Consider the following 23,025-nt stretch of genomic DNA (forward strand, 5'->3'; position numbering starts at 1 on the left):
AAGCCCGACGTGCACCATGACCATTTACTCAAAGAGGACTTTAAAACGCAAAGAGGCTTAAGTAACGCCTCGTGCCGATCTGAGATTCTGAGATTCACACTGGACCTGGTGGGGACGGGGTTGGTGCTTATTACTCGGACGAGCAGCTTACCTACCCAGGTACCCTCGTGTCATTCCGTCGCCTCATTCCGTCGCCACCACCACCACCAGCAAGGGGGAATCGAAATCTGCAATTTAGAGATCTGACAACTACCAGATTCGGCTTGTTTGGAAAAACACGCCATTAATGAGTAAACATTCAACTATTAGTCCCTTCTCTCTCTCCCAACCCCCCCATGCGGATCTGTTGTCGCCTTCAAGGCTTCCAAATCAACCGGCTCTATCTAAGTCTACTAGTCAGTTCCGGGGACAAAGGCATTGCGCCACAAATTGCCGGAAAAGGTTCGCGGTTGGCCGACAGTTCACCTTCAACGTTGACCAAAGCCACCGCTGGCTCTTTCGCGTGAGATTATCGTTCCGGCCGTTACTGGAGACACCGACCCTGAATGCTCTCCCGAATCCCCGACCCTACGACCTAAGGGGAGGTATTCAATTACCCAGACTGAACTTCCATGTTTCGCACGGAGTTGAGTGTGGTCAGCCACTTTCGTAGAACGGCCGTTATTGCAATCCGTCGCTGTCAGTTGCTTACATACAGTAGTCAGTATGTCGACACGGGATGGGGGATGAGGGTGTTGAGTGGAGTCAATGGTTCTATTCGAGAGCTCAGAAGAGTCAGACTCGGTATTCACATGCGGAACTCCGTGCTTGGGAAGGGCGCGAGGCTGTGAGGCTGAGGTACTCGTCCCATCGAGTACCTTGTAGTCTTCACGTCCATTATTAATCACCGTGGGAGGGGTAAGTCTCCAGAGGCTGACACTGGGGGATTGCTGCCAGGACCATTATACAAATTGGGCCAAAACATCAAGGAGAGTTATCAGACCCAGCGCGTTTCGATGTCCCAGAAGGGTATAGAGATGTCTACCCCACGGGAAAACTCCGTAAGAGGTATTGACTTCCGTTCAGGTTGTCAAAGATGCTTCAAACTTCCTTTAGGTGCAGATGAAGCAGCACTTGGCTAGGAAGGTACCGCTCATTCTCGTGTACAGGTCCACTCCGTCGTCTCGGACGAGTGCTGAAAGAGCCCGGCATGAGAGGGCCCGCAACAAGGAATGACCAATCTTTCCTTTCAATGCGCTTTGCGTCAGAAAGGAGTGCCTTCCATGCAGATGTGCGTCATTGTTCACGAGAGCGTTGTTCTTCCTGCAGCCACAATTTCCCTGGACTGGAAACCGAAAGCACACATGAATTAATGATTTCAAGGTCCTGTCCACCTTTCAGTGATAGAAAGCGAGTAGTTTGCTTGTTCAAGCTGTTGCAAGCTAGATTCTGGTGAAGGGCACTCTTCGAGTTCGCTTGGTAAGGTCCAACCTCAATATACAGCAGCCCACCATATTATCTTGGTTGTTTTTGAGCATATGAAGACGGGGTGAAGTACCTACTACACGACCCACTTGAAGGGACTAGACATCGATAACACTCTAGGTCCCGAAAGTCTCGTCTACCCACATGAGGATGAAGAGGATGAACGTACCATGTAAAACTCCTTGCCTGAACGATCCAATGGACAGGTCCCTCTCCTCTCCTCGCTTGAATCCCTGTCTACTTTGCAGTCGGAAGTTAGACGGGAGGTCAATTCTTCCATCACCTACCTCGCACTCGTCACAGCCAAGCGATGTTCATGCTCGTATTCCTGCAGCTTCAAGCTCTTTCTGGGCATCAATGTTGTATCCCATCGGAGGTGCCAAGACACACATGTGTCAATGCTTCTCGCCATCTTTACAAGATGGGAAAATGGTGCAAGTCGCCGGCAGTTCACCGGTGGGATCTGGTAGGTGACTCATTGGCACTTCCTGACAGCACTTTTCAGACCGGCCATTTTCCGGGTCATCGTAAAGTGATCAGTCTTAAGCTGCAGACACGGGGTCTAGCAATTTTCGAGGGTATTTTGGCATATTCTGAAAGCTTTGCTTGCGAACAGATTTGGCAGTGATGTATGATGTGTTCGCATAGCATCCGAGTAAGGAAGATGGCTAAGCTGATTGGCAGACTCGGTAATCCGCCTGATAAGGCCATCCATCTGCGATATGCCAATCCAGGGGATTCAGCCTTGTAAGGCTTGCAAGTTCTTGTGGTCATGGTTTGATGTGAAAGGCATGTAATCGAAATCCGTCGAGAGCAAGAGCGCCGAAGCTTTCTGTGCACTCCACCTGGAAATTCATCGACGTACGACGGTCTCCAAACTCTGAACCATGCCAGAACGCCAGGCTAGAGGTTGACTTAATCCTTAGTGTTTTGGGGAATCCTTTCGGCGCCGACTATCCGTATTCGTATGCCCGTGAACCATGAAGTGGAGGTGGGGATCTAGGCTGCTTCGCCTGGTAGTCTAGGTTGCTTGCCTTACGAAGCCATTTCGTAGGCATAACCTGAACCATCCACACAGAACCTGCATTGCCCGACAATAGTATTGATGGGGTAGCTCGCCAGTTTCATCCCTTCAAACGACTAGAATAGCTCAACGCTGATAGCGCTTCAAGTCCCCAATCCTGCTCTCTTACTTTGAAATCCTTCGGGGACTCCGAACGTCAGTTGAATCCTCTAGCTTCACGCGTTGCTCTCGGGCGCGGGATACCATTCCTAGCTATCCCTCTCTGACCATCTATGACTGTTCGAAAACCGTGGATGTTATGGTTCGTATCGACTTGGTTTCGTATCGTTACCCATACCGGCCCCCGTAGGGCTTCAAGGCGTCCAGTGTTGGTCATCTGAGGAAGGTGTGCCGAGATGAGACCAATCTTTACACCTTCTGCATCCAGTATGCAAATTGCGAGCCAACCATCTACACTTGCCGGTCCGGATCCGGGCCAAAGTGTTGACGATGCCGATAGGTAACAATGATGACCCGACCCATAATGATTATTGTCTTGAATCAACTTCGTGAGGCTTCCCACAAAGGTTACCGAGCATCCGAAGACCGTGTGGATATTGGACTTTCTCGTCAACAATAGTCGGCATCTCAACAAGGCTGACGTTGGGATCTTGAAGGAAGGCCACCTGAGCCCGCCTTGCTGGGTTCTAAACTTCTTAGTTGCTCGTGCCCGCTGCGCTAAATCTGGGCTACGGGATAGACAAACTCCGTCTGTTGTCAAACATTCCTAGGGGGGCGGGGCAGTTGCACTTCCCCAATACGGACGCCCTGATAGCATAACATGTGGGTGTAATGCATGTGTCAGCAGAGAGCTCACAGCGAGGTGGATAGCTTAAGGGGAACTTGAGACTACGAGTAGGAGACGAAGTTTTGCGCATAGAGAATTTGGAATCTAGATTCGGATTCCGAGTCTATGATTCTAGATGGGTATCGATGTGCAGTGGCTTCCGCACTTTGGTTCCGCAGCGAAGAAGGGAAAGAAACAGCGACTCGCCAATTGTAGAGCTGGCACTGCTGCTTGAGGGCAAAGGCTCTAACACGCCCGATTTTGCTGGCGAAGATTCCAGATTCGAATACGTGCGCAAATAGTGTTTTGCAGAAGCGAATATCCATGGATATGCAATAATAGTAAACCAAATTTGCCAGACTGACTTGTCTTCGTATATTGCAGCGTGACAAAAATTTTCGATGAACTGAAAAGAGAAACGACGGCAAGCCTCCCGCACCGAATTCGTGTACTTCGTGCTCACACACGTTGCAGATACGCTAAATCGGGAAGGCACGGCACAGCATACTCGTACTTCACACAAAAACAGAGTACGGGATACGTGGCACGGTAGTTCGAAATGGTGCCAGCGATGAAAGTCTATCGATTTTGGTTGGGGTGATGATCATGGGGACCAGAGGAGTATTACGAACTGCACGATCCGAGCTCGTATTTTCTCATGCATCTTGCGAGAGAGTCTGTATGTCATCTGCAACGTCTACCACATCGTATCTAATTGCAGCACTGACCAGAGACCACCACGTGTCGAACTGGTACTCGTGAAAGTTGACAAGAAAATTACCTAGTTATGCTTGACATTCTCTGTCAATTCGGATTGGCCGATCGCGCTATGAGACGTGGCACTTTTCGTCGACGACTTTTTGAAGCATGAGTGACGGACAGGACTTGTATCTGGGTGGTGGATAGGCACACGGAAATATCTTCAGCCCGCACACAGATTGGATCTACGACTTGCGCAATCTCGGTGCTAGCAGAAAACCAACCAACCGTGAAGAGACTGGCACGAACGATGGATTCTTGTCATGTTGATTTGACGGCTTGAAAAACTGCATTTGCATGAGTGAACGGTCCTGCAGTATCGACACGGTAGTAGTGGTTCGTCGGGAATACGTGAAACTCAACTCAACTCTCATGACAGAATCAACCGACCGCAGTTAATGACAAGGCAAGTATCGAAGTGCTCAAGTCGCGAGTACGGGCTTTTGAGTTTCTGGAAGACCGAGAAAAAGCTAGTTTGCTTCAGCTCAAAGCTCGAGACTTCACGCCCTTCTGGCACTACACCACGTCTCCTTTGGGCGTGGCTGGGAAGAATCCAGGACTATTCAATCGCTGTTGATTTCTTTTGGCAATTTCCTGGTTGCGAAGCTTGTCGAGTCGCATCTGATAAAAGTTCCTAGCATGTCAAACATCAGTAAGAAGAGCTGCTAAACAGATCACTGCATTGCTTTATTAGAGTCGTCTGGGAAGAAATTGACACCAACCTGTGCAGATTGTAGATGCGAGGAAGATCTTCTGTCTTATCAGTCTCCCCCGTTCCCGCTTGAATAGCTTTAATCTGGCAAACATTAGATTGAATGGACGTGACATTGAGCCCGGTCTGGGGCATATTACTCACCTTGTCATCCCTTTCTCTCTCAGCCTTGCTCTCATCATCCTCATCCTTTTTCTTTCCCTTGTCCTTGTCATCATCTTTGGATGATTTTTTCGACTTTTTCTTTCGCTGCTTCTCTTCGTATTCGTCCTTGACCTTCTGAATCTCTTGGTCCATCAACTGTTTCTTCTTCTTGGCCGCTTCTGCCTCAGCATCCACTACAGGAGAGGCAAACCCCCTGTCACTGAGGTGACTGACACAGACATAAAAGAAGTCCTGTTGTGGACGACCGGCCTTCATGAGCGTCCGATACAACAAATTGAATGACAGACCAATAGCGTTTGCACACATACCTTATTGTTAGGTGTAATCAGAACCCTGTCAGATGGTTTGTAGCAGATGTAGCAAGCCTTGGCGGAAGTGTCGGCGACCGTTCTGAGATGGTAGGTGTTTGGGAATGGCGCGGCCATCGTGCTTGGATACGGCAGCTTCGGTTATAATCACGCTTGCATGATGTGATGTGCTCTATCATAGAGTCGGCCTAGCGAGGCTGATGGGACAAGAGGCACGCTCAGGTTTCGAAGAAGCTCACTTCACCTGTCCGATCGTGTTTCAGACCTGGCCATAAATTTGCCTAGCCCTATTCAGGCTAGTGTGTGTCTGAGGATGTTCACAGGCGAAAACCTGAATACTCTGTGTCAAGGAATGTGAAAGAGAAGTTGATTGGGAAGCGACTGGCAGTTCGCACTCTATACGTATACTGAATATCTATGTAGCTGTACAAATGATATACAATTAAACCTGTGGCATGATACGACCCGTGTCTAGTTAGGTCAGAAACGAGCCTCACCTCCTTCCACGGCTGATTCGATCCTTGTCATTACTGCTCTGCAACGGTGGACCATATCTATCACAGTCCCGCAAACATCGTTCGAGTACCCTGAGAACATTGTCTCGCTCGTGCTCATCAAGAGGCCTCCAGATTTTACGAACTGAGTTGTAAATCTCTTCGACTTGACTTCGAGAGCCAGTACATCGTGCGTACGCGCGGAATAGCCAGCAGACCAACCCTTGAGTGGCTCGCACTTGATGTGGTGCATGGGATGCTTCTGGCCGAGTTTCTGGATCGAAATCTGGGCCCTCCATAAGTTCAGATCCGAATTCAGTCTCTTGACCCGTCTCAGTCTGTGAGGCATCAGCAGCACTTGTCTCTGTGTTGAGATTCGAATAATGGAGTGTTGTGCCAGAAAGGGGCTCGGTGCTCTCGTTCATGTCCAGGTCATCTCGTGCAATATCTGGTGACACCAGATTATGGTCATTCTGAGACCAGTTTGGGATGATAGTTTGAGATGGTGGGGGAATGACATATTCACCTTCTTGCTGATCAAATCTGGGATCGCCAAGAGGATAATAGTTTTCTTTTTCGTTCGACGAAGCTTCCTTGTTCTCAGCTTCATCTTCAAACAACTGCGCGTGGACTCGTTCAATATGCTTGCGACGCTCTCGAGGAAAGACTGCCAGGTCAATAACAAATTCATTCCACGTGCTTAATTTCTTAAGGCTCGGTACTGTCCGGGGTGAGATGCTGGTGCCTTCTTTCTGCTTATCCTGCATGATCTGATTAACCATTTTTATGGATGGCAAGGTTGGTTCGATGCCTGCAGCTGTCGCTTTTTTGTATGCATGCCTGTCTTTGATTGCTTTTCGACACGCGTTCCAGACTGAATCTAAACGTTGAACGTTCCAAGTAGCATCGGGGTCCGACGAGCCTCCATGCAAAGCGAAGCCTTTAAACAGGAGTTGGAACAGAGTACTCGAAAAGGGCAGACCAAAGGTTTGTGCCATATCGTTCATCAAAACAACAATTCGATCGAGATCTCCCGTGACATTGACGTAATAAGCAATCAGAGCACGGAAGGTTGTGTGGTCCGGGACGAGAGGCATAGCCTCCTGCAATGCTTTGTGGTTATCAGGTAATAGATCCTTCAGTCTGGAGGAATTGAGCAGTGCCCTGTTCAGTTGATTTGAAGCCATTTGACGCCCGATGGTACGTTCACTGGGCCCAGGATATCGTTTGTAATATGTTGTCTGGCCATCGTCTCCTTCATGGATATGTAGCTGGGAATAGAGGCTTTTCATTCGCTCGTAGGTCTGCTCCGCTGCTTCAGGCTCTCCAGCATTCAGCAGTGATGCAATGACACAGTTAAGGACGAGGGTGTCGACAATCTCTCCAGCCTCAATGAAGTCACGGTAGGATTTTCGTATGGCATCCCCATCCCGTCGCAGGCCGTGGAAATATATTATACTGACTCGACCCATGCGATTCAAACGCAAACCCCGATCATGCATCTCCTTGAGTATTTGTTGGGCGACCACATACATGTTTGATCTCACAGCGATGTCGAAAAGAATGTTGAAAGTGACGTTGTGTGCTCTAACACCAGCTTGTTGTTCCATCTGCTTCCACATCTCAAAGGATCTCACCAAATCTATTCGTGTGACTTTCCCAAAAGATCTCCCAGCCAAATAAATGGCAGAAGCCCACTCCCAGCGGGTGATGGGCAATCCAGCTTCTTGCATATCATCGATGAGTGAAAGATATCTGATCATAGTCTTTTCGCTCTTTTGCCATGGGGTGGCCATTCGTTGCAAGAAAACCCTCAACGTACCTCGTGGCAGGAAGGCTACGCCAGGTTTAGGCAGTCTCTGATAGGCGTTGAACAAGACCCTGTTTGGAGTTTCATCGTTCAGTAATAGATTGAGAAAGACCTGAGTAACCCGGATTTCCTGTAGCGTTTGCGTTCTCATTCGCGCTTCAACCTGCTCCAGTGGAGACCGGTAGTTCTCATCATCTTTGTAAAAATCCGCATATGCTTGTGGAGGCGCAAAATCCTCGGACAGCTTGAAGGCATAATCCTCTAAAATGGTGGGTGTTGGAGAGTGGTCTGGATTTTCAGGATCGAACCGGGAGTGCATCGAATAGTAGTACAAGTCAACCAAGTTCTTGTAGTCCTCTCTCGATAGGACAACAGTTTGCTTCTTTGCCTGCTTCCGAGCCGAGGTTGGCGTCATTGCAGTCTTGAGATCGTGCTTTGCACGCGCCAGCTTTTCCTCCAATTCTCTGACCGACTGTAGCATTCGCATTTGTTCTGTGAGCAGACGGGTGTCTGTCTCAACCTCTTTCTGCGTATTCGTGGACGAATGTTCATCTTGTTCCAGCTGTTTCTGTATTTTGTCGACATCATGGAAGAATGCAACAGGCAGCCGAGTTTTGGAAGCGAAATCTAGGGTATTGGAGTCAAAGAAGCTCCAAGGACTGTCGGGGCTTGTTGTCGTTTTGGATCGCTTCTGGGGGCGTGTGGACTCCTGATGTGAATCTGCCTTGACAGCACTTGTGCTGAGACTTCGGCACTGTGCAAAAGAACCAAGGTTCCTCGACCTGTTGGATCTGCATCTTGGCCCCACCGGCCTTGAGACTGGCCTCGCCTTCCCACCATCCTGTGCTTTCGAACTCTCACAAGAGGCTGCACGCGAGAGGGCAGAATAGAAGAAGGATTCGACCCGGTTGCCATGGGTTCGATGAGGGCCAGTCCCGCGGACAGATACAGGGATTGAAGGTGCCAGGAAATCAAATAGGGTGGTCGGTGCTATTGAGGCGGCATGCTGAATGCTTTTGCACCCCGGAAACCTGGAAGATCGATGCATATGCTAGGGGACATGGTGTAGGAGCTGGAGCATCGGGTCACGAGAGTGGAAGCACCTAGGTAGATGAGGGATCAGTAGTTGTCTAAGCTGAGAGTCTGGGGAAACGAAGCCGCAGATGGAAAAAGTAGTGGTAGATAAATCCACCAATGACAACGCGTCATTGATTTTTCCACCGTGATCTCACGTGACTCGACTCCAATTCAAACCGCAGAGCGCCAACGCCTTCAATCATGTTCACTGTATTGTCCAGTGCTCTCTGTATCAACTGCTCGGATCTAAATAGCTGGTGTGCCAATCGTAGATTCCGCTCATACCCCCTCGGGCCCTCAACCCGCCATGGGCAGAATCAATCTGACCGCCCTTAATGTGCGGAAGACTTCTCTCGCCAGAGTCCGAGCGAGACAACTCCCATTCAAACCATCCTGGGTCGATGCCGTTGCCGACATTCCTCCTGCACAAATATTGACGCGGCCGCAACCCATCCAACATCCCGTGACGCACACTCGCACGAGAACTCTCCCCAATGGAACCACAGAGCAATACTCGGTCGCCACCGAGCAAAAAAAGTCCAAAGCCGCAGCAAAAAACAGACATCTCTTCACTCCCCGCAAAATCCGCTACGAAGAGGACTCCCTGCGGAGGAGATTCTTCAGTGATCACCCCTGGGAGCTAGCGCGGCCACGAGTGGTGCTGGAGACCGACGGGAATCAACAGAAATACGCAGACTGGTCAAGAGGCCTCATGCAACCGGGGATCGCGCTCTCCGGCGAGTCCGTGGTCCAGCGACAGCTGTGGCTGCTCGAGAACATCCCCGACATCACACTGGCTCAGGCCTACGACATCGCCCGCAAGGAGTTCTATGCGCTACGGCGGCGAGAAGAGACTAGGGACAGGATCGCCGCAGAGGAGGCCCGCCACATGGGCGCACGGTTTGGCATGTCTTACGGCGAGGTGAGCATGAAGATCGAAGGTGCCATCTACGACGACTGGGAGAAATGGGCCCGTGAGCAGCTGGTGCTGCAGATGTCCAGAACGGCCGCTTTCGAGGGTACGGCTGGCATGCAGGTGGAACAAGAGGTGGTGGAGGAAAATGCAGGGGATGAAGGTCAGGGTGCGGAAACTCCATCTTCGAGTCTTGGAAGGGATGCGTTTGCCAGAGAGGCCAAGAGCGCCCCTCGTGTGATAGACCAACGATAGCATGATGCCGCATAGACCGACATGGACCGGCTACCAACATTTGTACAAAATATATCCCTATAATTGTGGTCCCTTCAGACGAGCCAGTATTCACATACCGTCGACTGTTTGTCGCTCTACAGAGCTCTAATATTCCTAGATCAATTCGCCCTAATTTCACTGACTGAAATGGCTCAACTCTCCTTTAGGCAAAACCTTGGGATGAGCGCCCTTCTCAGACCAAGATTTCTTCCATTGCCAGGCTTCGTCCTTAGCCGGGCCATTCGACTTACCGTCCAGCACATTCACCACATATCGGCCGATGGTGGGCAGGAATTTCCAGCTGTGAAAGGAGCCCGCCGTCGCCAGATAGAGGTTGGACAGTCTCGGGTCTGGATGTCGACAGATCAATTGGTTCTGATCCGGGGAAATGGCGTCCCAGCAGATGCGCCAATCATCGGGACTTTGACCGCCAGCGAGTATCTCCGGGATGCGCTGGCGGATGATGTCTATCGATTGTTTCTTCAGCTTCTCCGGTACAGATTTCTGGTCTGGCGCTGGTACTGAGATTTCCTGTCCGGTCTGAGGATGGCGAAGGGTGTTTTTGAAGGTGTTCGCGTTGGTGAACTTGAAGAAGCGGTCTTTGTTCGGTGGTAGGACTTCACCTTGCGAGCCGTAGATTAAAACAGGCATCTGGCTGTAATGACTGGCCGAGTCCTCGGAGAGCTTGAACGCCGCGACACACACTCCCGCCGCCTGGAGTTGGCTCTGAATACTATGTTGAGAAGGGATCTGCAGTTCTTTCTCCAAGGGTGTCAACAACCACGGCGTCCAGGCACCTGTCGCGAGGAGGATCTTCGAAGCCGGGAAAACACGGCCATCTGATGTCCTCACACCTACCAAACCCTCGCCTTTTTCCCTCAAAAACTCAGACACGTCGCCTACCTCATGCTTGATCCCATTCTTCACTGCTTCAGCCATTATGGCTTCGACCGCTGAAGAAGCATCAGCCCAGCCAGCACTGGAATTCGTGTAGGCTTTATCAAACCCGGTCGTGTCGATGTTGGCCAGGACCCCTCCCCATGCATTCTTGACCTCGTCCAGAGTGATATCAGCAGACGTGTCTGGGCGACCGGAGCAACGAAAGTTGGCTCGAATTCTTTCCGATAGATCACTATCCTTCTCGTCCAGTGCGACCCAGCCAGTCTGATGGAAATACGGCTTTAGAAACGGCCACGAAGTCCACGCTTCCATGGCTTCGTACGCCAGATCCATGTAGAAAGCTTTGCTGTAATCCGCGCGGACGATCTTGTTGATGTCACTGGACGCCGCGCGTGGAGACGGAACACGAGCATGATCGAGGACCGTGATGTGTGATGGATTGGGATGAATTAAGGAGAGATGGTAGGCCGTGCTGGTCCCGAAAATGCCAGCCCCGACGATGAGAATCTCACTGTTGCCAGCGTCTTGGGAGCCCATCTTTTGCTAGATATGGTGCTTATCAGTATGAAACTCTAGAGCCACGATCCTACATGAGGACTTCATGGACGTCCGTCGATCATGACCGCAACAGGATGAGGTCGTTCTCCACGGCTCCCCAAAGGCGCCAAGGTCAGATATTTAAGTACCAAAGATGAATAGGTAGACAAGTACCTCCCTGCTTCACCAACAAACACGCGTTTATAAGAAAGTACCCAGAACGCCCTTGGATCTATTCAACCGACCACAGCCTTCAACCATTAGCTCTCCTATCTGCTGCCATAAGCTCTTGAAGTCTATTGATGATTACTGACATGGAAAGATTGAAAGACGAAGATATCAAGACGCCGCCCATTGAAGGGAAGGAGGATGCTGGGAAGCTACTCGATATCCCTATATTGCCCTAACCAAGTGAGGTTGATCTCGAAAGGGTCCTGAGGAATCCCTATCTCTAACAAAAGTCATGTCTACCCAGCGGTACAAAGCACGTATCTATAATCTAGCCTGTGCTTGACTGAGAGCTTCCCAATCCTTGGCCTCGAATGGAATATAACGATCCGACTTGGGTGGCAGCCACAGGAAGACATCGTCTTTTCCCTCGGGTGCCTCGGTCCCTACCAACTTTGGATCCACGCCTTCCTTCCGCAAGGGCACCTTGTTCTGCTTGTGATTATGAATATGCGTGCTCGCCTTGACCAGCCGGAGGAAGACCGGAACGGCGTACCGTGGGAGACGAGAACGAGTAAATTGAAGTAGATCGTTATAATCCACCGCAGGACCGGTGTAATTGGGATCCAGATCAATGGCGGCACATCCTGCGCGGCCTTCGTGGTTTGGCACCAGCACACCGTAGACATTGGCCTCGGCGATGCCGGGGAACTGGCCAATTGTCAAAGCGACCTCGGCCGTCGACACATTTTCCGACTTCCATCTGAACGTGTCGCCCAGGCGATCGAGGAAGTGCCAGCGACCTTCGTCGTCCCGCCGCAACGCGTCGCCGGATCGGTAGTAGATGTCGCCCTTCTTGAACACGTCCATGACATATTTCTTGTCCGTGGCGGCCTGCGCTCGCCAGTATCCTTGGAAGGCTGCCTTGTTGGGGATCGCCACGATCATCTCGCCTCCTTCGTCGTATGACGTCCTTTGGGCGAATCCCGTCTTCGGGTCCCTCCAGATGTCGCCCGTTTCATGGTCAATCTTGACCGGCACGTATGTCTTGTGCAGAGCGGCTCGGAGCAACAAGCCGTGGTGGCCAACACAAGCCTTTAAGAACGGGCCTTTGTCATAGTTGAACAGTGAAAACACTCCTTCGGTGGAATTGAAAAATTCACCAATCTCGGCGACGTTGAAGCGTGCTTGAAACTTCTCCCAGACATCCGGCCGCAAACCGTTTCCGTAGGCGAAGCGGAGGCGATGCTTCTTCTCTAGGGGATGAGGCGGGGCATTCAAGAGGTATCGCGCCGTCTCGCCGACGTAGATGAAGCCAGTCGACTTGGAGTCGTGGATGTCGTTCCAAAACTTGGAGACGGAGAACTTGGGTGCGATGGCGATGCTGACCCCCTGCAAGAGACAGCAACCCGATGAGATGGCGCCGGTACCGTGATAAAGAGGCATTGAGTTGTACCATCGATCGACACCAGGCACAGAATCACATGTCGTCTCTCGGTGGCCCCCAATCGACCATATCCGTTGGATGGTGAATGCACAGCCTTTGGGAAGACCTGTCGTGCCACTGGAGACATGTGAGTATAACAAGATCATCGGAAGAGTGACAGAGAGGGGAGTGAGGGACATACCTTGTATAAATCAGCGTCCAAGGAAAGCCACCTTGCGTGCCATTCCGCCATTCGTCACCCGGTCGATCTGCCGGTAATGAATTAATCTGGCTTTTCAGCGAATCATCCAGCACCACGATTTTCATTCCCTTGGCTTCAATCTCCGCCCGGCTGTTATTGACCCTTTGTTGACATGCACTATCTTCATCTACAATAAGCAAACGCGATTCGCAAACCTCAAGACAGTGAAGCAAGCCCTTGCCCTCGAGGTTATAGTTGATGAAAGCGGGCGCGGCCCCGATGGCCATGGTGGCAAACCAGACGAAGATGAAGTGGGCCGAGTTGGTCAGATACATGGCAATGAGCTCTTTGGGCTGGACGCCCTCGTTGATCATGTATTGGGCATATTTCAGGGTGTGTTCGTACAGCTCGCCATAGGTGTATGTTCCCTCTCGAGACCAGATGGCTTCCTCGTTCCATCTCTTTTTGCAGGTCTCTTCTAGAGTGTAGTATAGATTGACCTTGTCATCTTTTACCGCTTGCGCATAGTTCTTTTCTCCTCTTTTCATTCGCGCTATTGCTTCAAGGTCTTTCTGGATGTGGAATTTGCCATTGAGGTATGTTGCGACGGCGAGTCCGCCAGCTGCGATGGCGGCACTTGTTGCTGGAGGAAGAAAAGTAGTCAGATTCTGAGGGTGGCATTGGATTGTTGAATGTCTTTATGATCATACCGAGAGCCATTGTTCTTCAACAAAAGTTCTCCTCGTTGCACACCGTGCTATCGTACTCGTACTCGTATACTGCCCAGTTGCGTGCGGAGAAGTATGGGGGCTCAATGACGCAAGATGCGAGCCAGAACAAGTCTAAATGGAAGCCAGAAAGCACGAAACAGAACGGCCAGCAATGGAATTAGAAGTAGGTGATATTCACCGATACATCGTTGATGGAAGAGCAGTTGAACAAGATCAGAATGACCAACTGGACTTTCAGGAAGGGTCTGCATCAGTTTGACGGATAGGCCCCCTCGAGGATCTGATCTTCCTAGCCAGATGGGAAATTACCGAGGTTCAACGAAACTTGATCCAATCTGAGGTCGCCAAACTGAAGCAAAACCGGGTCCATTATTATATCCGCGGTGAGCATCCGTGGTTTGAGGGGTGCCTTGTGGGTGGACAAGATGCAGAAAGCGACCAGTCGAGGCCCAGATGACGAGATGTGTCTTAGGTAAGACACGATGCCAGAGACATATGCCTTCTTCAGGTAGACAGATATGTCGGTCGGTACATATCTAACTAGGTAGTGTTGTAGGAGCAGTAGTTGACGGAGTTTCATGCACGCACAATCCATTTTTAATCCTCAAAATAATGGCTTGCTGTATCTAGGTATGTAGAATATCAGGTCAAATGCTACAGTCTACAGGTTCGCTCAGGCTCCTATAATTTACTCTGTCGCCCAGATGATGCCCAAGAAACAGCATACGGATGCTCCCTCCTCTTGACCACCCACTTATCTATAGCCCCGGAGTTGATATAGTCTGGCGAACACTCATCTATACTCGTAACACCAATATTGCGCATCGCCGTCTCGAATTCGTCTTTCAGCATCTCGATCAAATGCTCAACACCTTCCTGGCCATAGCCAGTCGCGAAGAGTGCAGGCCTTCCAACCCCTGCAGCGACAGCGCCAAGGCACACCAGCTTGAGGATATCCGTGCCTCTACGTACGCCTCCATCCACAAAGATGGAGAAAGGACGGGCTCGACCCTGGCGAACCGCGGCCGAGCGTGGATGGTGCTGCGTGATGATCTCGGGGAAGCGTGCGTGGATTTCCATCAAGACGAGTAGCCCAGGCGGACTGGTGTCGAGGTTTCGTCCGCCGTGGTTTGACAGCACGACGCCATCCAGCCCGTGTTCCAGTGCTAACCTCACGTCGTCGGCGGACATGATGCCTTTGAGAACCAAAGGTAGTTTCGTCTGGGACCGCAACCAAGTGATGTCTGCCCAGTTGAGGTTCGGATCGATAAAGCTACCCATCAGCCGACCGTAGCCACCACCCTTCTTGTCGTTCGTGGCATTCGACGTCATCATGGGGTTCTGGATCGTTTCGTCGGCCTTTACACGCTCGTCGGCCTCACGCTTTCCGGCTGCTGCAGCATCGGTCGTGACGAAGATGCCCGTGATGTTCTTGTGTGAATGAATTTTGCGTAGCAGAGCCTCGGATTTATGCCTTTGGCGATCGACGTAGAGTTGGAAGAAGAAGGGGTAATCAGTCACAACGTCTTGAGACACTATCTCGCTAGCTGAGTAAGATGCATTGTTTGAGATGCACTGAATAATGGACTGCGATTTCGTAGCGCGTGCGATGGCAAGCTCACCATCTGGGTGAATCAAGCGAGCCATTGCTGCTGGGGAGATCATGAGTGGAAAAGACACATCGTGACCGAGGATGCTCGTCGCAGGACTAATCTTGTCCACCTTGCGCATCACCCTTGGCCGAAATAATACGCGGGTAAACAATGATGCGTTGAGGTCTTTGGTGATCAAGTCATTACATGCCGAACTGTAGAATGCCCATGTCTTTGCTGTTGCACTGTGTTGCGCAGCGAGTTCGAAATCGTGCGTGTTGATGATCGAGTCTAGCGGTGGTTTTTCTGCTGCTGAGGCCGGGGCGGATTGTGGTGTTTCGTTGGCCAGAGGTGTCGCCCATTCCTTTGTCACCGTCGTCGTATCGAGTGTGCCCTTCAAGGCGTCTTTGGGCAGATTGTTTTTTATTATCGAGGGAGAGTGAATTTCGTTATATGCTTGCGTGGCATCTCGGCCAGCGTATTTATATATTATCCCAGGACCACCTGGATGCTCTGGCGCGAATTTTGTGATGTCCCAGACTTGACCGTCGACGACTATCCAACAGTCAGTGTCTTTATTGTGAGAAGATATCTCGGAGGTCGAGATCTGTCTTTGGGACATATTGATAAAGTCTATGTGGTTAACAGAAAAGTGGGATTGGAAAAAAAGGCAAAGCGCTGTAGGTAATCTAATATATTCAAAAGCAGAGCAACTTGAAAAGAGTTTGACGATCTGATCTCCAATGAACGGCCAATTTACCGCAGAACATACCTCCTCAGAAAAGTCGATCCAGAGCCTCATTGACCGTAGTCCAATGCCTGGCCTCCGATATGAAAAGGGTTGAGGACTTTGTTTGGGGAGCTTGTCGGTGTCCAGAGCGATGCGGAGTGCGGAGTAGAAATCATTGACTCGGAGCTGCCGGGGCTTCGGAGTAATTAATGCCGGGTGAGTGTCTTAGGCGTGGGAATTGGAGTTGGTGATGTGCATCATTCTCATTTCTCCTCTTTCCTTGCGAGGCTGAGGATTGGTGATTGCTAGTAGAAGTCTTGTAGACCGATGTGGTCACTGTCGGTCCAGACCAGTCTACTTGCCAAACGGAAATTCCTTGGCCCCCTGAAAAACACAGCCTTCTCATTGACTCATCGCCATCTTGTTCGATTTTCCATTAGTACGTCTGCCATCATCCAGCCGTCGAGTCATAGTTTCACGCATGAATATCTAATCCCCAATCAAGATTCATCGCGGCCGAAATGGCACGGTAATTCATCTTTCCAGTCCATCACACAAATCTCTGGATACGCCACAATGGCTGATACCACCACGCCCTTGAGATATGTCGATGTGCGTACTCGAAGACAGTTTTGCGAGAGTGTCCAGCTAACAATATCAGATTGGGATCAACCTCGGAGATCCAGTCTTTCGAGGCACTTATCATGGAAAAAAGGTTCACGAAAATGACCTAGAAGACATTATCCAGCGTGCACAAGATGCTGGCTGCACGAAAATGATGATTACTGGTTCCAATCTTCGCGAATCGAGGCATGCCATTGATTTGGCCAAGCAATATCGTATGTCTTGATCGATTGGCCTTTGATTGGCCGCACTGACTTCCAAACAGCCGGGACATGCTATGCTACTGTCGGTGTGCATCCTTGTTCGACGCAAGACTTTGAGCGTTACAAAGGCGGTCCAACAGAGTTGATCAAAGACCTTCGAGCCCTTGCCCTAGAGGCCAAGATTGGCGGACACGCGGTTGCTTTCGGTGAGATTGGACTCGACTATGACCGCTTATTCCTATCGCCCAAAGAGACACAGTTGAAGTACTTTGAGCTCCAACTGGATTTGGCCGTCGAAATGCAGCTCCCACTTTTCCTACATTCCAGAGCCTGCAGTCCCGACTTTGAAAACATGATAGAAGCTCGACTGGATAAGCTACCTAAACGAGGCCTAGTCCATAGCTTTACTGGCACCGTCCCAGAACTGCAGGCATTGATCAATTTAGGGTTTGACATCGGGATCAATGGTTGCAGTATGAAGACCGAAGAAAACCTCCTGGCCGTCAAAGAGGTGCCACTGGAAAGACTCCAGATTGAGACCGACGGGCCATGGTGTGAGATTAGACCGTCACATGCATCATCCCAATTTCTCAAAGACGGACCTGCCGTACCGAAGGCAGTCAAGAAAGAAAAATGGCAAAAAGGGTTGATGGTCAAAGGCAGGAACGAGCCCGCTACGATTGTGCAGGTCGCCCACGTGATCGCCAAAGTCAAAGGGATCTCGGTGGAAGAGGTCTGCGAGGCCGCCTGGAGAAATTCCACTCGAATGTTTGGTTTGGGGGAAGCAGTGGAGAAGGAATGATGTACTTATCATAAAGCCATAGATAGACGTTGAGATGTTCCACTCATTCCTACCTAGGGACGAGATACCGTGGCATACGAATAATAAGCCTGCGACTATAGTAATCATGAATGATTTGTCCTTGGCTGATGGTTGATGGCTCAGGCTGATGACAAAACGTGGACCGTCATTTTGCATTCCAATAGTATCCCAAGGTCCCTGCTCACCCCTAGCATTTTGAACAGACCATGCTCTGTTCCTGGCAATTAGTCTGGTGAGCACAGATAACACTGTGAATAATGCATCACGCTCTGCGTCATCGACGCGCAACAAGAGGCTGATCTCTTTGCTTGGTCAACAAGACAACATGGAAGCAAGATGAGAGAACTCGGTGATACAGCTTACTCGTACGACCGTGTTGCCCACATTGCCTTGTTTTCCCTCATGTTACAAGCGAGGCGGCAAAACGGGAGCCCCCGGAGAGAGCAGAACTCGTAACCAAGTGGTGTTACCTAGAATTGTGGCACCAGGCTTTGATCTGGATTCGAGGGTTTGGCCCACGGGAATTTCCAAACCGAGATTGTCAGTTGGTGCAGAGTGGGTGAAGAGGGGGACGCACTGGGGGCTCGCGGACTTTACCATGACTCAAACTCCAGGCTTTGTCACCACCTATAACAAAGTAAGCCTTGGGCACTCTCGGCCTTGGACTCCAAGAGGGCTCTTAGGCTTTTGGCACGTCTCGAGTCCGAGTTTTTTTACGAGTCATCCCTCCCTCGTCCCTCGTCTGCCTGAACTGCTCGTGTGTCATTCAGCAATATTATTGCCCCAAGCCTGAGTCTCACGTGCTTCTCCCACACATCGCTAATAATTCTACCTTTTTCTTTCCACTGGGGTCCTTGGTACTAGTGCGCTAAGGTACCACGACGAGTAATCCGTCCGCCTTGACTTCGAACCATCGAAACCTTCAAGACACGCTCTCGCTCTTGTGCATTTTTCCTCCTCGCACACTCTCTTTCCACCCTCTCATCTACCTGCCCATACACGCGTTGGTCGCTGTTCATTCTGTCGTGCCCTCATCGCAGAGCCCTACAGACCTCACTGCAAAAATGCCTCCCCCTACTCTGAGATCTTGTCGAGACCGTTTCAGGTCAAGATAGTTGGCTGTCTCATCCTTTCCAAGGAGATCCACCCAAATCTTAAGCAATACGTCGACCCCAATTGCTGGGTCTTCAACTACACGGTTTGCCAAAGAGAAACTGTACATTGCGGACGCCTGAGCAATTCAGTTGCCTTCTCCCCCATACCGGGACCGCAATCGTAGGGTTTTCCATAGAGGACCTGTACTTTTCATCCAGACACGCTGGTAGTGCCCTGGATAACAGAGTTACAACAACTCACAAGGTTCACACAACCCAGAAAAATGTTTCTCTAAATTCGGTAAAATACCTCTGACGAGGTCCTCCATCAAAGAGGTCCTCAACTCGACTCTTGCATAAACCACCCCAAACCACCCCGGAATTTTCTTCACCACCCAGGTCTTACGCGAAAATCCTTCTCTCAGCATTGGAAGAATCCGCACTGCCTCAGCAGAATTACGAGTCAGCAAGTGCCCAAGGGGCTCTCATCCTCTCTTGCCGACATCCAACACCAAAATCCATCTTTTCCGACTCCAAACAACCATCAAAACCGTCCCAGAATGGCCGATACACAGTCCATGATGACTGGTCCCAATTCAAACGACCTGACAGCTTCATTGGCCGCCCTCGACACCACACAATCCGACTCCAATACTATTCGCGATGATAAATCTCAACCTCCAACACCAGATGGTTCCGGAAGGCCCGTTAACTTTGGCATGATTGCCCCCGGCCTGTACCGCTCCAGCTACCCGCTCTATGCCCACTTCGAAAAATTGGCCGATCTGGAGTTGAAAACCATCGTCACACTGGTGCCAGAACCACTTTCTTTTGATTACGAAAACTTCATTTCTACCAACGGCATCATCCATCACCACATTCCCATCCTTGCCAACAAGGACCCCAAAATATACTCCACTCATGAAACCGTGTTGAAGGTTCTGAATCTCATGCTCGACCCTACCAACTATCCCATGCTCATCCACTGCAATAAGGGCAAACATCGAACCGGATGTATGACCGCATGTTTCCGCAAAGTCACAGGCTGGACTCCTGATGCTTGCGTCGAAGAATATGAATTCTATTCCAAGCCCAAGGATCGTGCTTTGGACAAGGTTTTCATTGAAAATTTTGATGCGTCTAGCCTCAAATCCCTTGCTTTCGAGCGAGGCTACGTCGGTGGTGTATATCGACAGCCAGTTGGAGAATCGGGTAAATCCTCAATCTACACCAACAACACCGTAGGCACGTCAAATACCAGCGACTACGATTATCCTATCAACGACTATCAAGAACGTGTCAAGAGAGAGAACGATGCCATTATGGAGTCGGCTCGCTTGTGGTCACATCGATAGTAACAAACGTGCCCACTCAACACTCTCGATTACAACCCAAGAATTCTGGTAGAATCTACTGGATAACGATTTAATATGTACAACTACTCAGCAAATGCTACCCTCAAATAACACGTGTAACTGGAGCCTTACCGGAGAAGGTCAGACGTGGAGGATGCAACGGATATCATGACAACTGTTCATTTTGCAAGGCGTATGATGGAAGAAATGGGCGGCAGACGTCTCAAAAATTGTGTTTGTTGGCTACCTAGGGAATTGAAGACAAAGGCGACGAGGCCCAAGGCCTTCCAAGATCGACCTGGAGGTTTGACATTTGCATAGCATGGCATAAGGATTGTTTGGCACAGACCAACAATGGAGAGGAAATATTGGATTAGCTATTGGTAGAGCATAGCATACAATGCTACGGCCACCAGAAGGTCACCAAGAAATTGTGACTGTGATAATGTAATTACATCTTTGTCTTCCATTCCATTGTTGAAGACATGCTATGATCATCACGTGCAGTGGTTGTAGCGAAACAGAACCGCCACTTCTTATCACGGAGTCCTCCGACGTCCAATGGCGGGCAATACGCCTCGTCAGCTGTAGTGTTGGATCGACCACACCTGTTCTCTCTCTCGTAACAATGCAACCCTCAACGACAATGTCCCATTCTTAAAACCACGTCCATTCACTTCGCTGACTGTAGGTTTCTGTACCGCGAACAGCTTCATTGTTAGGAAATCTGTATCTTCCCGTCCGATTGTTCTTGGTGTTGTTTCCCCCCTCATTCGGCAACAATCTATGCAACGATCCATATTGGCTTTTGGAGGTTCTTGCATCTTTCTCTTGCCCTTGGTTGATCGCTAGCAATCCCTGGACCGTCAATTGTACCTAGTCTACAAATACAGAATTCAGCTCCTGGAAATTCCAGGAATCTCTCCAACATGACTTCCACTCAAGCTTCATCAGATCCCAACGCTCTTGGTCAGACGCTGGTCGAAATACTCAGTACGCTCAAAAGTATGAAGACCGACCACGCCCAGCTTGCGTCGAGCGTCGAGGCACTCCAAAGCCGCTTTGACGTCGCAACTTCACTCAACCAAGTCCGAGCTGGAGGGACAGCAACAACGAGTTCTGGTGCCAACGATTCGCCCAGTCTCGATGCCGCCCAATTGGCCAAATCCGCCGATGGCACTGCATCTCCGCCAACAGAATCGGCTTCCCTGGTCAAAGCTCCCTCGTCTCCCACGGCCAGGAAATCGTCCTCGGCTATTTCCCGCATCATCCTCACCACTTATCCAGGCCAGTCTGGCATCGATCCCATTCCCTTGGAATGGGGTCAAGAAGACCCTACCAAACGAGGCCCAATCGTCGTCAGCCGTCACTACAACACGATTCGAAGAAGAAATGCCATTGGCGCCCACGGCGGCTCCTATTCAATCTACCACGCCCTAGCCGTCGCCAGCAACAATCTCGACCTCGAACACAAACCAGACTTCACCAACACGGAACCCGCGGCGACGATCGGTCCTTTCCCGACCTGGTACGGCAAGAAGAAAATCGTGGCGATGGACCCCTTGGGCCATCTGGCACCCTGGCTGTTCAACGACATCATCAAAGACCAAGATGTCGACATCCGGCCCACGATCGCGGTGACCAAAGCACACATGAAGATCCCCGAACTGGAGCAGAGCGTCAGAGCGGGCCGGCTCAAGCCCGACGGCAAGATCTGCATCAACGAGAGCGGAGAACTCAGCGTAACCAAATTCGCCGTCGAGCCCGTCTGGTACCTGCCGGGGGTGGCGGAAAGGTTCGGGATCGAGGAGAGCGCGCTGCGCCGCGCCCTGTTTGAACACACCGGCGGCTCGTACCCGGAACTGATCACGCGCAACGACATCAAGGTGTTCATGCCGCCGATCGGCGGGCTGACGGTGTACTGCTTCGGCGACCCGGCCAAGATGTCGGACGAAAAGGTGCGGCTGGCGCTGCGCGTGCACGACGAGTGCAACGGCAGCGACGTGTTCGGGTCGGACATCTGCACGTGCCGGCCCTACCTGATCTTCGGGATCGAAGAGGCGGTCAAGGAGGCGCAGAAGGGCGGGTCCGGCGTCGTCATCTACTTCCGCAAGGAAGGGCGCGCGCTCGGCGAGGTCACAAAGTACCTCGTCTACAACGCCCGCAAGCGCGGCGCCGATCGGGCCAGCGAGTACTTCCAGCGCACCGAGAACATCGCCGGCGTCAAGGACATGCGTTTCCAGGCCCTCATGCCGGATATCCTGCATTGGTTGGGCATCAAGAAGATCGATCGCATGTTGAGCATGTCCAACATGAAGCATGATGCCATCGTCGATCAGGGTATTCCTATTCTCGAGCGGGTGCCCATTCCCGATGACATGATCCCGGAGGATTCCAGGGTCGAGATCGATGCTAAGATCCACGCCGGTTACTTCACCACCGGTAAGGTCATGACCATGGCCGAGTTGAATGCCGTGCAGGGTCGGAGCTGGGATGACATTGAGCATTAGGCTGGGGTTTGCTGGTTGATTGATTGGATGGGTTGGAAGGATCAGAGGTGGCGGTGGTGGTTGGTTGGTTTGTCGTGTGCGTTGATGCATGTTTTGAGTTCGAGAATGTCGGTGAGCATGCTTTATCATGGCTCGAGACAAGAGCGAGGGCTTCTATCAATACCTGGTCTTTGTAGCCTACACATGGAAAATACTCGGTTTGAAAGTTTGAACATCCTGTTTCTTTGTGCCCTCTCTTCTTGACTCTTTATCCACGACACTAATTGACACTCAACATGATCCTAGCAGGGAAGGCAGTGTCA

At 50.8% G+C, this 23,025-nt stretch overlaps 8 protein-coding genes across 8 annotated transcripts; 4 read left to right on the plus strand and 4 right to left on the minus strand.

Annotated features, from left to right (window-relative positions):
* Positions 1-4,589: 4,589 nt before the first annotated feature.
* LTR84_000766 (uncharacterized protein) lies at positions 4,590-8,477 on the minus strand (the record flags this gene model as incomplete). Its single annotated transcript, XM_064844396.1, is given in 6 exon segments — positions 4,590-4,707; positions 4,796-4,869; positions 4,930-5,199; positions 5,259-5,283; positions 5,756-8,316; positions 8,331-8,477. 6 exon segments carry the CDS (start codon positions 8,475-8,477, stop codon positions 4,590-4,592), a joined length of 3,195 nt encoding a protein of 1,064 aa, XP_064712256.1.
* A 469-nt stretch (positions 8,478-8,946) lies between these two features.
* On the plus strand, positions 8,947-9,807 carry LTR84_000767 (uncharacterized protein; the record flags this gene model as incomplete). Its single annotated transcript, XM_064844397.1, has 1 exon — positions 8,947-9,807. The coding sequence occupies one exon, from the start codon at positions 8,947-8,949 to the stop codon at positions 9,805-9,807; it is 861 nt and encodes a 286-aa protein (XP_064712257.1).
* A 156-nt stretch (positions 9,808-9,963) lies between these two features.
* Positions 9,964-11,265, minus strand: LTR84_000768 (uncharacterized protein; the record flags this gene model as incomplete). Its single annotated transcript, XM_064844398.1, has 1 exon — positions 9,964-11,265. One exon carries the CDS (start codon positions 11,263-11,265, stop codon positions 9,964-9,966), a length of 1,302 nt encoding a protein of 433 aa, XP_064712258.1.
* Positions 11,266-11,757: 492 nt separating this feature from the next.
* On the minus strand, positions 11,758-13,781 carry LTR84_000769 (uncharacterized protein; the record flags this gene model as incomplete). The annotated part of the gene is made up of 3 exons (XM_064844399.1): positions 11,758-12,997; positions 13,062-13,704; positions 13,772-13,781. 3 exons carry the CDS (start codon positions 13,779-13,781, stop codon positions 11,758-11,760), a joined length of 1,893 nt encoding a protein of 630 aa, XP_064712259.1.
* A 692-nt stretch (positions 13,782-14,473) lies between these two features.
* On the minus strand, positions 14,474-16,006 carry LTR84_000770 (uncharacterized protein; the record flags this gene model as incomplete). Its single annotated transcript, XM_064844400.1, has 1 exon — positions 14,474-16,006. One exon carries the CDS (start codon positions 16,004-16,006, stop codon positions 14,474-14,476), a length of 1,533 nt encoding a protein of 510 aa, XP_064712260.1.
* A 684-nt stretch (positions 16,007-16,690) lies between these two features.
* On the plus strand, positions 16,691-17,743 carry LTR84_000771 (uncharacterized protein; the record flags this gene model as incomplete). Its single annotated transcript, XM_064844401.1, has 3 exons — positions 16,691-16,726; positions 16,776-16,953; positions 17,004-17,743. The coding sequence occupies 3 exons, from the start codon at positions 16,691-16,693 to the stop codon at positions 17,741-17,743; spliced, it is 954 nt and encodes a 317-aa protein (XP_064712261.1).
* A 1,675-nt stretch (positions 17,744-19,418) lies between these two features.
* Positions 19,419-20,213, plus strand: LTR84_000772 (uncharacterized protein; the record flags this gene model as incomplete). The annotated part of the gene is made up of 1 exon (XM_064844402.1): positions 19,419-20,213. The coding sequence occupies one exon, from the start codon at positions 19,419-19,421 to the stop codon at positions 20,211-20,213; it is 795 nt and encodes a 264-aa protein (XP_064712262.1).
* A 929-nt stretch (positions 20,214-21,142) lies between these two features.
* Positions 21,143-22,723, plus strand: URC1 (putative GTP cyclohydrolase; the record flags this gene model as incomplete). Its single annotated transcript, XM_064844403.1, has 1 exon — positions 21,143-22,723. The coding sequence occupies one exon, from the start codon at positions 21,143-21,145 to the stop codon at positions 22,721-22,723; it is 1,581 nt and encodes a 526-aa protein (XP_064712263.1).
* Positions 22,724-23,025: the final 302 nt, after the last annotated feature.

Source organism: Exophiala bonariae (assembly GCF_035927105.1).
Source record: "Exophiala bonariae strain CCFEE 5792 chromosome Unknown scaffold_1, whole genome shotgun sequence".
Classification (NCBI taxonomy): domain Eukaryota; kingdom Fungi; phylum Ascomycota; class Eurotiomycetes; order Chaetothyriales; family Herpotrichiellaceae; genus Exophiala; species Exophiala bonariae.